Below are 15,729 nucleotides of genomic sequence, written 5' to 3'. Positions count from 1 at the left end.
ATGCTTTTCTCAAGAAGACATACAAATGGTTAACTTGAAAAAAATGTTCAGCTTCACTTGCCATTAGGGAAATGCAAATCAAAACTACAATGAGATACCACCGCACACCTGTTAGAATGGTTGTCATCAACAGGACAAGTAATAAGAAGTGTTAGGGAGGTTGTGAGGTAAAAGGAACCCTCATGCAGTGCTGGTGATATCTCTAGTATGGGAAACGGTATGGAGGTTCCTCATGAAGTTAAGAATAAAATTACCATGCGACCCAGCAATTCCTCTCTGGATATTTACCCAAAATACTTTGTAAATATTTACCCAAAATATTTACAAAGATATATGCAATCCCGATGTTCATAGTAGTAGTATTCATGGTGGCCAAGACATGGAAACAACCTAGTGTCCTTCAGTAGATGATTAGATAAAGAAGATGTGGTATATATCTACAATGAAATATTGCACAGCCATAAGAAAAGGTAAAATATTGCCATTTGCGACAATATGGATGGATCTTGATATTATCATGCTAAGCGAAATAAGTCAGACTGAAAAAGTTGAGAACCATATGATTTCACTTATATGTGGAATATAAAACCGAAAACAACAAACAAACATGACAGACAAACAGAGACTCATGGACACGGACAGTGGATTACTGGTTAACAGTGGGAAGGGAAGGAGGGAAAAGTTAGATAGGAGTAAAGGGGGTCCAATATTTGGTGATGAAAAAAAAAGTTGGTTGCATTTTTACACACCAATGAAGAAAATCGCATTTACAATACATCAAAAATAATAACATACCAAGGAATAAATTTAAGGAGGCCAAAGATTTGTACTGGGGAAATTACAAGTCATTGAAAAAAAGAGATAGAAGAAGATAGAAATAAATTGAAGCATATACCGTTCTCGTAGATAGGAAGAGTTATCATCATTAATATGTTCATATTACCCCAAGCAATCTACAGGTTAAATGCAATCCTTGTCAAAATACCAATGGCATTTTCCAATGGACTGGAACAAATCATCCAAAAATTTAAATGAAACCTTAAAAGATCCCTAATAGCCATGGCAACCTTGAGAAAGAAGAATAAAATTGGAAGTATCATGTTACCTATATTAAATTATACTACAAGGTTATAGTAATCATAACAGCATACTACTGGCATAAAAACAGATACATTGATCTATGGAATGGAATAGAGAACCCAGAAATAAATCCACACCTATATCATTTAATATATTACAAAGAAGCCAAGAATATAAAATGGGGTGATGAAAGTTTCTTCAATAAATGGTGTTGGGAAAACTAGACCACCTTCTTACACCATATACATGAATCAACTCGAAATAAATTAGAAGGTTAAACATAAGAACTGAAACCATAAAACTACTAGAAGAAATCATAGGCAGTAAAGACCCTGACACTGCTCTTTGTAATATTGTTTTCTGTTATCTTTGGGTAATGAAAACAAAAGGAAAAACAAACAAACAAACAAATGGGACTACATGAAACTAAAAAGTTTTTGCACATCAGGGGAAACCATCAAGAAAACAAAAAGACAACCTACTGAATGAGAGAAAATATTTGCCTGTGATACATCTTATAAGGGGTTAATATCCAAAATTTATAAATAACTCATACAGTTCAACACCAAAAAATAAACAAACAAACAAAAATGGGCAGAAGAACCGAATAGGTATTTCTCCATAGGGACATACAGATGGCCGATAGACATATGAAGAGATTCTCAGTGTCACTAATCATCAGAGAAATGCAAATTAAAACCACAATGAGATATCACTTTATATCTTTCGGAATGGCTCTCACCAAAAAATCAAAAAACAAGTGGTGGTGAGGATGTGGAAAAAATGGAACCCTCATACATTGTTGATGGGGTTGCAAATTGGTACAGCCACTATAGAAAACATTTTGGAAGTTCCTCAAAAAATTAAAATTAGAACTACCTTATGACTTAGCACTTCTATTTCTGAGTATTTATCCAAAGAAAACCAAAACACTAATTCAAAAAGGTATATACAAGTCTATGTTCACTGCAACACTGTTTACAACAGTTACCAAGATATGGAAGCAACCTAAGTGCCCATCAATAGATGACTGTATAAAGAAGTGGTACAGATATACTATGTATATCTGTAACAATATGAATGGACCTAGAGGGTATTATGCTTAGCGAAATAACTCAGACAAAGAGATATACCATGTGATTTCAGTTACATTCAGAATCTGTGGAACAAAATAAACTAAGAAAATAGAAACAGTCTCATAGATATAGAGAACAAACTGGTTATTGCTAAATCTGAGAGGAGTTGGGGGTTTTGGTGAAAACAGTGATGGCTTTAATAAGTACAAATTGGTAGTTACAAAATAGTCATGGGGATGTTAAGTACAGCCTAGGGAATATAGTCAATAATATTGTAATGGCTATATATAATGACAGATGGGTCCTAGAGTATTTGGGGAGATCACTTCATAAATTACATAAACACCTAACCACTGTGCTGTATACTTGAAACTAATATAAAATTAAAAATAAAGATCTGGAATAAAATGTCTTTAGCAATACCTTGGGAAACAGGTAAGACAAAAAACAGCTTTCCTATCTGCAATTTTATGTGAGCAAATTAGTTAACTTGATCACATTTTTAATTTAAGCAACACTTGAATAGAACTTGTTAGAGTTGGGGATGGCAGTTTGAGGCAGTTGAACAAGTTTTACTAATTATATTTTTTAAATAAAACAGTCATTTACTAATAAATACCTCATAAAACTGTGATCTATATTTATCTTCATAACTGAGGCTATTAAAAATCTTAGCTTTTAATGAGTCATAATCTTAGTTTGATAATATGAGATATTAAGTTTGCTTGGTAACTTCACAGTTTAACTTTCATTGAGATAATGTGCCATCGTCATTCTTTTACCTGGCAGATAAAAAAGTGCACCTGTTTTTTTATTAGAAATTTAAATGCCTGGTAACTTCCAGAATGGACCAATAATGAAGTAGAAAAGAAGGTATCCAATTAATGGTCATCACATTTGTTTGCTCTTTATTAAGGTAACAAAAAGGATCGTGGGTCTTAAAAGGAGCTTTCTTAGTTCAAATTGTTTTTTGTTGTTATCTTTTATATCATAAACTTCTCATAGTTCATGACTGTGTCTCTTTTAAAAAACTTCTATAGTAGTATGTATGAGTGTAATTTACTAAATGAATGAAAGTGAGAAAATATTAACTAAGTATAATTTATAGAGAAAGGCATATCTTAATGAAATTAAAGAAAATACAAGGACATATGTGTGTGCTAATGAATGTGTATAGCAAAAAAAGTCTTGAAATGTGAGTTTTACTTTTCTTTAATTCCTTTATTAGGTTTTTCTTGTTAGAAAGAAGACCGGCCCTGATGCTGGCCAACTCTATGCAATGAAGGTGTTAAAAAAAGCTTCTTTAAAAGGTAGAAAATTAGAAAGCTCATTAAAATAGAATTTGTTAAAGCTTGTTTTAACAAATATGTTGTATATTTCTTGTATAAAATGGATAGATTTAGTTTTCTTTTAGAATTAGTAATTGTTACTGTTTTTTAGCTGGTAAGTGATATTTCTAGTTGTGATATTTGCATATGTCCTAATTTAGTGAGAGTGTACTCTGATAAAAATTTAATGGTATAAAAAGTGACACATTTCATTTACTTAAAATGAACTTATTAAGCTATATTCTTTTTTCTTTTTTTTCCTGTTTCATCTGTATTGGTATTATGTATTGAATGCACAACTGGCTGCATATACTTATACACACCAACTTCTAGGTTGTGATAATAACACTGAGCTCAATTTAAGTCAACACATTTAAACTACTATAAACTAATACATAATAAATGCATATTAGCCAAATACCTGTTTATGTCACTTTAACCTATCTCTAGATCTAAATCTAATTTATTGGCTTTCTGAGAATATGGTAATTACTATTTACGACTTTTTAGATTGCAAATGTAGGCACTTATAAAGTTATATTTTATATTTTTGTTTGATGAATTTTTGGTTGAATCTCTTCTGAAATTATGTATAATACTAATATATTTTAACCTGTAATTTTTAGTTCGAGACAGAGTTCGGACAAAGATGGAGAGGGATATTTTGGTAGAAGTAAATCACCCATTTATTGTCAAATTGCACTATGGTATGTAATCTCTTTTTTAAATTTATAGAGTTAGATAATTAAGGTTTCCTTTCAGACAGTAATATAACAGGAAATAAATACTTGAAACCGATTTCATATATTTGACTATACGAAATGTATTTATTTGAAATAAGACTCAATATTCAGCTTTTAGTTGTATTTCCTCTATTTATTAATTAACTTGTCTAAGGTAATAAGATAGTGTTTTTTGATTACTTGTGTGGTAGTATTTCTATACTAGGCTATACTTCCAGTGATCTTAGGCTATAAACTTCTGTGATATTTTGTTCAAAATGCTTTGGTGTTTGGATGTGCTCCTTTTATACGTTTATAATGAACATATCCATCTTATTTCCTGGTTCTGTTTAAGAAGACCATGAAGTTTTATTAGTCTATTTGAGTTATTCTTTCTTATATTGGGGAGGAGAGGAATATTAGTGAGAAGCAGTAGGTATTATGGAAAAAAAACATGAATTTGTAGTCAGACAGTTCTGAGTTCGAATAATGGCTTCATTTTCATTGCTAATTTGAGGTATGCATGATATTGTGGAGTTTGGCTTTCCTGGGAAATCCAAAGATATATATATATATCTTTGGATTTGTATACATATATACATATATACACATATAAATCCAAAGATATATATATGTGTATGTATGTATATATGTATATACATATGTATATATATACGTATAATCAATAGCTCCTACTTTTTAAATTTCAAAATTTGAAATTGGCAGTAGACTATATCAGTGATTTAATGATATATATATACATATATATACACACATATATATCATTAAATCACTGATATAGTCTATGTCACTTTCAAATTTTGAAATTTAAAAAAGTAGGAGCTATTGATTTTATTCTTCAGTAATGCTGACAAATAATACATTAAATACATTAAAATATATACTCAATTATCTCTATTAAAAAAACCCTCACGAAATCCCTACCCATATTCTTTTACTCCCTTGTTACTCTAATGAAATGAAAATAGTAGTATCTTAAGACTTCCTTGAATCTCCAGGATGTCATTAGTTTAATCAATAAATACCATTTGTGCACAAAACACTGTATTAAATGCAACGAGCTCAAAAGTTGAAACAATCTTTGATCTCAAGAAATTTCTCTTCTACATGAAATACGGACATGTAAACAAATTAATTATACAAATCGAATGGAGTAAGTACCATAAGAGAGACATAAGTAAAGTACAATGAGATCTGAAAAATAGTAGCAAGTAATGCTGATGGGGAAGAGGGTAAGGATGTTGTAGGAAATGTGAAAAAGAGGAAATCCTTAATAGAGGAAAGCTTAATAGAGGAGGTGGCATGTTGGTTGAGCTTGAAAGAATTAGCAGATTTTCAACAGATGGGGAGGAAGAGTTCAGGCAATTGAAGTAGGACACAATGCTCAATAATTCTGGAAAATGAGGGTGTTAGAGGTTTCTGTGTAAAGCCACATGGAAGATTGATTATGTTCTATGAAGAGGTTTATAGCTATTTCCCCACCAGATTTGATTTTGAGATAATGTTATCTAATAATGGACCATGTGAGTGAATGCTTAATTGTATAGAGTTTAGTGATAAAATTCTTAACATATATATTAATTTAAAAGTATATTAAGGAAATTTAACTTTGGATGGTCAATACACAATGCAATATACATATGACATTAAATGTATACTTGAAATCTATATAATTTTATTAACCAATGTCATTCCAGTAAATTTAATATAAAGTATATTAAGCTTTTCAAGCTTTTAAGATTATTCTGGTATTACACTCTAATTTCTAATTAGCCTTTCAGACTGAAGGAAAGCTGTATTTAATTTTGGATTTTCTCAGGGGAGGAGATGTATTCACAAGATTATCCAAAGAGGTGAGTATCAGTAAAAATTTTACTATATTTTCTTGAAACAAAACTAAAAAAATTATTTTTGTTTTTTTGCTAATTACTTTTTTCCTATAGAAATTTTAAATGATAATTATGTTTGTTTGCATAGTATTTACCAGATGTGCCGATTAATGGCATTTTTTATCTGCCTGTCATTTAGATGATCTCAATGTGCTACTCACTATTCTCTTAGGCACAAGATCAATTTAAATGACGAAGGTAGTATAAATTCTTGAGCTCAGATAGAGGAAAGCTTAGGACTTTGGCCTACACAAGCTACCAAAATGCTTCTGGGAGTAGTCTTTAATCAAAATGCCTCTGGAAGTAGTGTTTAATTTATTCATGATTTAAACAGCTTTATGGAAGTATAATTGGTATACAATAAACTTCACATATTAAAATATATACTTTGGTAAATTTTAACATTTGTATATACTTGTTAAACCATTATCACAGTCACAATAATTAGCTTATCTAACATCCTAACAGTTTTCTTGTGCCTCTTTGTAATGCCTTCCTCCTTCCCCACCCCTACTTACTCTGGTTTCTGTCACATATGTTTTCATTTTTCATAGTTAAATATGTAGACTGTAATGACTGGATTATATAGTATGTGCTTTTAAACTCATTTTAAAGACACTATTAAACTGTTTTCCAAAGTGGTTATATAATTTTTACATTTCCACCAGCAGCATATGCAAGTTTCAGTCGCTTCTCATTTTTGCCAGTGCTTGGTATGGTCAATCTTGTTTTAATTTTGGATATCTCATAAGTATATAGTGGTAACTTATTGTGGTTTTGAATTGCATTACCTTAAAAACAGATAATGTCTAGCATCTCTTCGTGCACTCATTTGACATCTGTCTATCCTCTTCGATAAAATGTGTGTTTAAATCTTTGGCCCATTTTTTTATTGGGTTTTGAGAGTCTTTATATATTTCGGATGGTAAGCCCTTATCATATATGTTATTTGCAAATATTTTCTTCTAGTCTATGGTTTGTCTTTTCATTCGCTTTAACAGTGTCCTAAAAGCAGAAATTCTTAATTTTGATGGTCGGACTTATATATGTTTTCTTTAATAAATTAAATTGTTTTTGGTGTCTTATTTAAGGAATATTTGCCTAATCCCAAGTCACAAAGATTTTCTCTTATGTTTCCTAAAGGTTTTGTAGTTTTCAGTTTTACATTTAACTTTATAATCCACTTTGAGTTCATTTTAGTATGTGGTGATAGGTATGTGTTGTAGTCGAAGTCCTTTTTTGTGTATAGATATCTCATTGTTCTAGCATCATCATTGGAAATAACTATGCTTTCTTCATTGAATTACCTTGCATATTTGTTGAACATAAATTGATCATATATATGAAGGTATATTTCTCGAAACTCTATTTTATTCCATTGATCTATTAGTCTATATGCCCGTTCCACCCTGTCTTGATCACTGTACCTTTATAAGTCTTGAACTCAGGTAGTATAAATTCTTGAGCTCTGCTTTTGTTTTTTTCAAATTTGTTTTGCCTTTTCTAGGTTCTTTGAATTTTCATATCAGTTTTAAAATCAGCTTTTCACTTTCTACAAGAAAGCCTGTGGGATTTTTTATTGGGATTTCATTGAGTCTTCCAGTCCGTGAACATGGTATCTCTCTCCATTTACTTAAGTATTCCTTAATTTCTCTCAGCAATGCCTTATCATTTTCAGTATACAGGTCTTACACATCTTTTGTCAGATTTTTCTCTATTTCCTTGTTTTCAATGCCATTATAAATGGAATTGATTTCTTAATTTCATTTTTAAATTAGATGGAAATACAATTAATTGTTTTTTATATTGAACGTGTATCCCACAATTTAATTAAACTTATTTATTACATCTAGCATCTTTCTGTAGATTCCATAGAATTTTCTATTTGTAATCTACAAATAAGTAGTTTTACTTTTTTTTGTTGTTATGGATATCATTTAATTCTTTTTTTTGCCTTTGTTGCACTGGCTTGACCCTCCAGTTCAGTGTTGAATAGAATTGGTAAGAGCAGACATTCTTTCCTTATTTCTGATCTTAGGGGGAAATAATAATTTTACCATAAATTACAAAGTTAAGGTGGGTCTTTTTATTTCTATTTAAAATTTTAACAATTTATTTTAATTATACTTGATATATAATATTATATTAGTTTCAGGTGTACAACTTGTTGATTCAACGTTTATATACCTTATAAAATGATACTACAATAAGTCTATTAATCATCTGTCACCATACATTGTGATGTTATTGACTTCCCTATATTGGACATTATATCCTTGTTACTTTATAACTGAAAGTTTGTACTTCTTAATCCTCTTCTGCTTTTTAGCCCAGCCTTCCACTTCCCTCCCCTCTGGCTACCATCACTTCGTTCATTGTATCTGTGAATTTGTTTCTGTTTCTTTATGTTCATACATGTGTTTTGTTTCTTATATTCTACACATAAGTAAAATCATAAGATATTTGACTTTCTCTATCTGACTTTTTTCTTTTTCGCTTAACATAATAATACTCTTTACGTCCATACATTGATGTCAAAAATGGCAAGATTTCATTTCTTCTTATGAATGAGTAATACTCTATTGTATATATGTACCACATCTTCTTTATCTATTTATCTATATCTAGGCTGTTGTAAACAGTACTGCAATGAACATAGAGGAGTATATATACTTTTGTTTTATATACTATTGTTTTCATTTTCTTAAGGTAAATACCCAGAAGTAGAATTGCTTTGTGATAAGATGGTTCTATTTTTAATTTTTTAAAGAACCTCCATACTGTTTTCCATAGTGGCTGCAATAATTTACAATCCCACTAACAGTGCATAAGGGTTCCCTTTTTTTCACATACTTACTAACACTTGTTATTTGTTGAATTTTTTATAATAGCCATTCTGACAGGTATGAAGTGATATCTCATTGTGGTTTTGATTTGTATTTCCCTGATTATTAGTGATGTTCAGAATCTTTTCATGTGTCCATTGGCCATCTGTATATCTTCTTTGGATAAATGTCTATTCAATTCCTCTGCCCATTTTTTATTTATTTTAATTTTTTAATTTTTTTAAATTTTTATTTTTATTGTGGTAATGTTGATTAACAAAATCCAGTAAGATTCAGGTGTACAATATAACAATAAGGCATGCATATATATCGTATTGTGTGTTTACTGCCCATAGTTTGATTTCTTTCTGTCACCACATATTTGACCCCTATTATTCCATCTACCTACTCCCTCTTCCTCCTCTGGTAACCACTAGTCTGTTGTCCATGTTCATGAGTCATTCTTTTTTTGTCCTGTTCGTTTGTTGCTTTTGGGTTTATATCCCACGTATGAGTGATATCATGTGGTTTCAACTTTTTGTGCCTGGCTTATTTTGCTTAGCATGATTATCTAAAGGTCCACCCATGTTATTGTAAATGGCAGTATTTCATCCCTTCTTTTGGCCGAGTGATACTCCATTGTATATACGTACCACAGCTTCTTTATCCAATCGTCTGTTGTAGGACACTTCAGTTGCACCCATGTCCTGGCCACCATGAATAATGCTGCTATAAACATCGGTGTGAAAATATCTTTTTGGATATGGGTTTTCAGTTCTTTGGGGTAAATAATCAGTAGAGGGATTTCTGGATCATGTGGAAGATCAATTCTTAGTTTTTTGAGGAACCTCCATACTGTTTTCCATAGTGGCTGTACCAATTTACAATCCCACCAGCAGTGTATGAAGGTTCCTTTTTCTCCACATCCTCTCTAACACTTGTTATTACTTGTCCTGTTGATAACAGCTATTCTAACAGATGTGAGATGGTATCTCATTGTGGTTTTGATTTGCATTTTCCTAATAGCCAGCAATGTTGAACATCTTGTCATATGTTTGTTAGCCATTTGTATGTCTTCTTGGGATTAGTGTCTGTTCACGTCCTCTACCCATTTTTTTATTGGATTGTTTCTTTGTTGTTGTTGTCGTTGTTGTATTTATTGAATTGTGTGAGTTCATTGTATATTTTGGATAATAGGCCCTAATCAGAGGTGAAGCTTGCAAATATATTGTCATATTTGGATGATTGTCTCTATACCTTGTTGACGTTTTGTTGTTGTTGTTGTTGTGCAGAAGCTTTTAATTTTATGTAGTCCCATTCAGTTAATTTTGCTTTTATTTCCTTTGCATTTGAGGTCAAATTAATAAAATCCTCTTTAAGTCCAAGGTCCATGAGTTTAGTTCCTATGTTTTCTTCTATGGAATTTATTGTTTCATGACTTATATACAGATCCTTAATCCATTTTGAATTAATTTTGGTATGTGGTGATAGACAATAGTCTAGCTTCGTTCTTTTGCAGGCAGCTTTCCAGTTTTCCCAGCACATTTCTTGAAGAAGCTTTCCTTTCTCCACTGTATGTTTTGGGTTCTTTTCTTGAAAATTATTTGCCCATATAAATGTGGGTTTACTTCTAGATTCTTGATTCTGTTCCACTGGTCTCTGTGTGTTTTTCTGTCAATACCATGCTGTTTTGATTATTGTCACTTTATAGTATAGTTTGAAGTCAGGCAGAGTGATGTCTACAGGCTTGTTCTTTTTTCTCAGGATGGCTTTGGTGATTTTGGTGTCCATATGAATCTGATGACATTTTGATTGATTTCTTTGGAAAATGCCGATGGGATAAAGATTGCATTAAATCTGTATAATGCTTTAAGTAATAAGGTCATTTTAACTATTTTGATTCTTCCTACCCAAGAACATGGAATATCTTTCCATTTCTTTTTGTCTTCTTCAATTTCTTTTAATAGGGTCTTATAGTTTTCATTATATAGGTCCTTCACATGTTTCGTTAGATTTATCTCAAGGTATTTTATTCTTTTTGTTGCAATTGCAGAAGGTTTATTTTTTCCACTTCTTTTTCTGACAATTCATTATTAGAGTATAGGAATGCTCTGGATTTTTGAATATTGATTTTCTATCCAGAAACTTTACTGTATTTGCTTATTGTTTCTAGCAGTATTCTTGTAGAGTCTTTAAGGTTTTTTATATAGAAAATCATGTCATCACAAATAGTGACAGTTTGATTTCTTTGTTTCCTATCTGGGCGCCTTTTATATTTTTCTCTTGCCTGATTGCACTCACTAGGACCTCCAGTGTTATATTGAATAACAGTGGTGATAATGGACAGCCATGTCTTTTTCATGATCTGAAAGGAAAGGTTTTCAGTTTTTTACCATTAAGTATAATGTTGACTAAGGGTTTGTCATATATGGCCTTTATTATGTTAAGGTACTTGCTTTTTATACCAATGTTGTTAAGTGTTTTGATCATGAATGAATGCTGTCTCTTGTCAAAGATTTTTCTGCATCTATTCTTTGATCATATGGTTTTTATTTTTTAATTTGTTTATGTTGTGTATCACATTAATGGATTTGTGTATGATGGACCACCCTTGTGCCCCTGGGATGAAGCCCGCTTGATCATGGGGTATAATCTTTTTAATATGTTGTTGTATATGGTTTGCTAGTATCTTATTTAGGATTTTTGCATCTGTGTTCATGAAAGATATTGGTCTGTAGTTTACTTTTTGTGTGTTATCTTTACCAGGTTTTGATATCAGGGTAATATTGGCCTTATAAAATGAGTTAAGTAGGAAGTATTGCCACCTCTTTGATTTTTTTGGAAGAGTTTGAGGAGAATAGGTATTAAATCTTCTTTGAATGTTTGGTAGAATTCACTGGTGAAGCCATATGGTCCTGGACTTTTAATTTTTGGTAGATTTTTGATGATTGTTTCAATTTCCTTACTGCTGATTGGTGTATTTAGATTTTCCACTTCTTGATTCAGTCTAGAAAGGTATCTTCCTAACTACTTATCCATTTATTATAGGTTATTACATTTAGTGTTACATACTTTTTCATAGTATTCTTGTATGATCCTTTGTATTTCTGCATTGTCTGTCTTCATTTCTCCTCTTTCTTCACAGATTTTGTTTTATGTGTGTCCTTTCTCTTTTTTCTTTAGTGAATCTAGCCAGGAGCTTGCCAATTTTATTAAACTTTTCAAATAACCAGCTCATTGTTGTATTTATTTTTTCTATTGATTTTTTGTGTTCAATTTCATTTAATTCTGCTCTCAGTTTGATTATTTCTTTACTTCTGCTGACTTTAAGCTTTATTTATTCTTTGTTTTCTAGTTTTTAAAGATGAAACATTAACTTGTTTATTTGGGCTCTTTCTTGTTTTTTGCGATAGGCCTGTAATGATATGAACTTTCCTCTTATGACCGCCTTTGCCGTGTCCTAAAAGTTTCGATATGTAGTACTATCATTATCATTCGTTTCTATGTATCTCTTGAACTCTCTTTTTATTTCTCATCTGACCCAGTCATTCTTCAGTAGCGTGTTGTTCAATCTTCATGTATTTGCGGTTCTTCCTGCTTTCTTTTTGCAGTTGATCTCTAGTTTCAAAGCGTTATGATCACAAAATATAGTTGGTATGATTTCAACCCTCTTATATTTGTTGATGCTATCTCTGTGTCCTAGTATGTCGTCAGTTCTTGAGAATCTTCCATGTGCACTAGAGAAAAAATGTATTAGCAGCTGTTTTGGAATGAAAGGCTCTCTAAATATCAATAATGTCCAGTTGGTCTAACGTGTCACTTAGGGATATTAATTCCTTTTTGATTTTCTATTTGGATGATCTGTCGATATCTGACAGTGGGGCATTTTGGTTCCCTACTGTGATGGTGATTTGGTCTGTTTCTCCCTTTAGTTCTGTTAGTAATTGCTTTACCTATTTTGGGGCTCCCTGGTTGGGAGCATAGATATTAATAAGTGTTATATCCTCTTGGTGCATGATTTCTTTTATCATTATGAAGTGTCCCTCAGTTTCTTTCTTTACCTTTTTTTATTTTTAAATCTATTTCACCCAATATTAGCACCGCTACTCACACTTTTCTTTGAATGCCATTTGTTTGAAATATCATTTTCCACCCTTTCAGTTTGAGTCTATATTTGTCTTTGGAGCCGAGATGTGTCTCCTGGAACCAGCATATAGTTGGGCTTTTTTTATATAGTTTTTTATATAGTTGCGACTCTGTGCCTTTTTATTGGTGAGATCAATCCATTTACATTACGGTGATTATTGAAATGTGAGGTTTTCCTATAGCTATTTTATGTTTTGCTTTCTTGTTGCTCGGTCTTTCCATTGCTTCCTTTACCTTGTGTGTCTTTTTTTTGGGGGGGGGAGTTGTGGATTTTTCCTCTTGTCCTTCTTGTTTTATGTGATATACTTCAGTTCTGAATCTTTGGTGCGTGATTACCATTACGAATATGTAGAGGATGGCTATATAGAGAGAGAACTGCCCATTTTATTCTGCATGTACCTTACATCCATTCCCTTTCATGGATTTGTATTTTTCAGTCCTCCCCTTTTCTGTTATTGTTGTCTGAATGTGTCCCTTTGTACGCTGAACTTCCATTACTATCTCATAATAGCCAATCTCTTCTTATTGATTAAGCTTATAATGCCCTGTTCTTAGTAAGGGTTGCACTCCTCTGCTTCTGTGTGCCTGCTAGTTGCCTGACTCCTAGTTATGTATTTTTTTTTTGTCATTTTGTTTTAGGTGAACTGATCTTTGAGTATTTCCTATAATGCAGGCCTCATAGAGAAGTATTGCCTCAATTTTTGTATATCGGGAAAGTTCTTTATTTCTCCCTCATATCTAAGGGAGAACTTTGCTGGAGACATTTTTCTCTGGTAGTTCTTTTCATTTAATATCTGAATATTTGATTCCGCTCTTTTCTGGCTTGTAATGTTTGTGCTGAGAAGTGTGATGATAATCTATTGGGTTTTCCTTTATAGGTTACTGTCTTCTTTTCCCTGGCTGCCCTGAGAATTCTTTCTTTGTCATTGATTTTTGATAATTTTAATACAGTGTGTCTTGGAGAAGGCCTTTTTGGGTTGAGATAATTAGGTGTTCTGTTGACTTCTTGAATCTCAAGCTACAGCTCATTCCTTAGATTTAGGAAATTCTCATCAACTATTTGTCTGAGAATACTTTCTAATTTTTGCTCCTTTTCCTCCCCTTTGATAATGCCCATTATTCTTATGTTTTCTCTTCTGATGGTATCAGCTAGTTCTTATATTTCTCTTTTATTATTTTTTATTCTTCAATTTCTCTCTTCTTCCTTCTGATTTACTTCTAGATTTCTGTCTTCAATATCAGCGATCCTTTCATCTATTTGTTTGACTCTATTTCCCAAGCTTGCTATTTCATTTTTCAACTCTTGCAGTGTGTTCTTCATCTCCACCAGTTCTATTTTGTTCTTTTCGAGGGTTTCAGTGTCCTTGCTAAAGAACCCATTCTGCTCATCTAGTTGTTTTCCCATTTCTGGAATTGTTAAGGTGAATTATTTTGGATGTCTTTGAGTTTTTTTCAGAAGTGCCATCCTGAATTCTCTATCATTTTAGTTGCATATTTCTATATTTAAGCCTTTTTTTCTGGAGATTTTTCTCTTGCTTTCTGAGCTGGCTTGTCACCCTGGCTGTTCCTGGTTTTTAATGTACTATTTCTCTGCCTAGGCATTAATGGAAGTGTATTCTGCCTTTTTTTCCAGGAAGAAATTTTATTATATAAAGGTGTCTCTTTAGCCTGTTGCTAAGAAGGCATTTTTCTTTTGGCTTCCAGTAGGTGGCATCTTAGCCTCTTTGATCCCTGCTTTATATAAATTCTTAATAATGCCTTTTCTTTTTCTTATAAATTTTCAATCACGCTTTCTCCCCTGATTCTCAGTCCCTGTCAGTGTTATCTACAGGTTCTGTAATGTTTGCTCTGGTTTCCCTGGAGCTCTGCGGTGTTAGGTCTTGGAGGATACGATGGGAAGGTCCTTCTGGGTTAAGGGGTTGGAGCTTTAGTTCAGTCTTGCATTCTGCAACCATGACTGGTGATAATCAACTGTTGCTTCTCTGCCATCTCCAGTTCTCTGCCGTCCCCACTTCTCTGCTTTCTACCCTGATTCCTGGGCTCTACTGCTGCCATGGAGCTCACGGCTCTACCAGGCTAGGCTATTCAGGGAACCTGCCACACCTTCTCCCCTTCCCATTCTCCTGCTGGGAGCTCTGGCTGTGAGAGGTAGCTTATTTGTTTCTCCCAGTCTACTGCCTGCCTACTGGGGTTCTAACCTATGGTAGCTTTTCTGCACAGATCCCTTGCTCAGACATGCTGGTGTGTAGTTCGGGTGTTTTGTTTGTTTGTTTGTTTGTTTGTTTGTTTGAGTTTTAGATGTTCAGCTTATTGTTGTTTCAAGGGGAGACATCTGGGGACATCTCTCACTCCACCATGCTTCTGATGTCACTCTCTGATTACTCTTTCTGATGCCCTGTGAATTATGAGATTTTCTGCTCTGGCCAGAGGTTATAGGTACTATTCCTGGCCCTGTGTGAGTTCCATGGATTTTTCCCTCTAATCCTTTCATTGGTTCTTTACCTGGCTCAGGATCCTTTCCTCACTAACATATGCTAGGCATTTCTCTGCTGAATCCTTGAAGGAGGCTATATACATAACCACATGTTTTTCTCTCTCTGCAGTTCTCTCTTCTGTACTCTATCTTGTGAATTTTGTCGTGC

At 32.7% G+C, this 15,729-nt stretch overlaps 1 protein-coding gene across 1 annotated transcript in view; it reads left to right on the top strand.

Moving 5' to 3' along the window:
• Positions 1 to 15,729, top strand: part of RPS6KA6 (ribosomal protein S6 kinase A6) — a 127,755-nt gene that overhangs the window by 50,104 nt on the left and 61,922 nt on the right. The window contains exons 4-6 of the mRNA XM_011361147.2: positions 3,385 to 3,466; positions 4,111 to 4,191; positions 6,001 to 6,080. Of these exons, the coding sequence (XP_011359449.1) occupies positions 3,385 to 3,466; positions 4,111 to 4,191; positions 6,001 to 6,080 (243 nt within the window). The remainder of the gene's footprint in view (positions 1 to 3,384; positions 3,467 to 4,110; positions 4,192 to 6,000; positions 6,081 to 15,729) is intronic.

This window comes from Pteropus vampyrus, unplaced genomic scaffold (genome assembly GCF_000151845.1).
Source record: "Pteropus vampyrus isolate Shadow unplaced genomic scaffold, Pvam_2.0 Scaffold63, whole genome shotgun sequence".
Classification (NCBI taxonomy): Eukaryota; Metazoa; Chordata; class Mammalia; order Chiroptera; family Pteropodidae; genus Pteropus; species Pteropus vampyrus.
The sequence above is the reverse complement of the archived record's forward strand: the minus strand, read 5'-3'. Positions and strand labels throughout refer to the sequence as shown.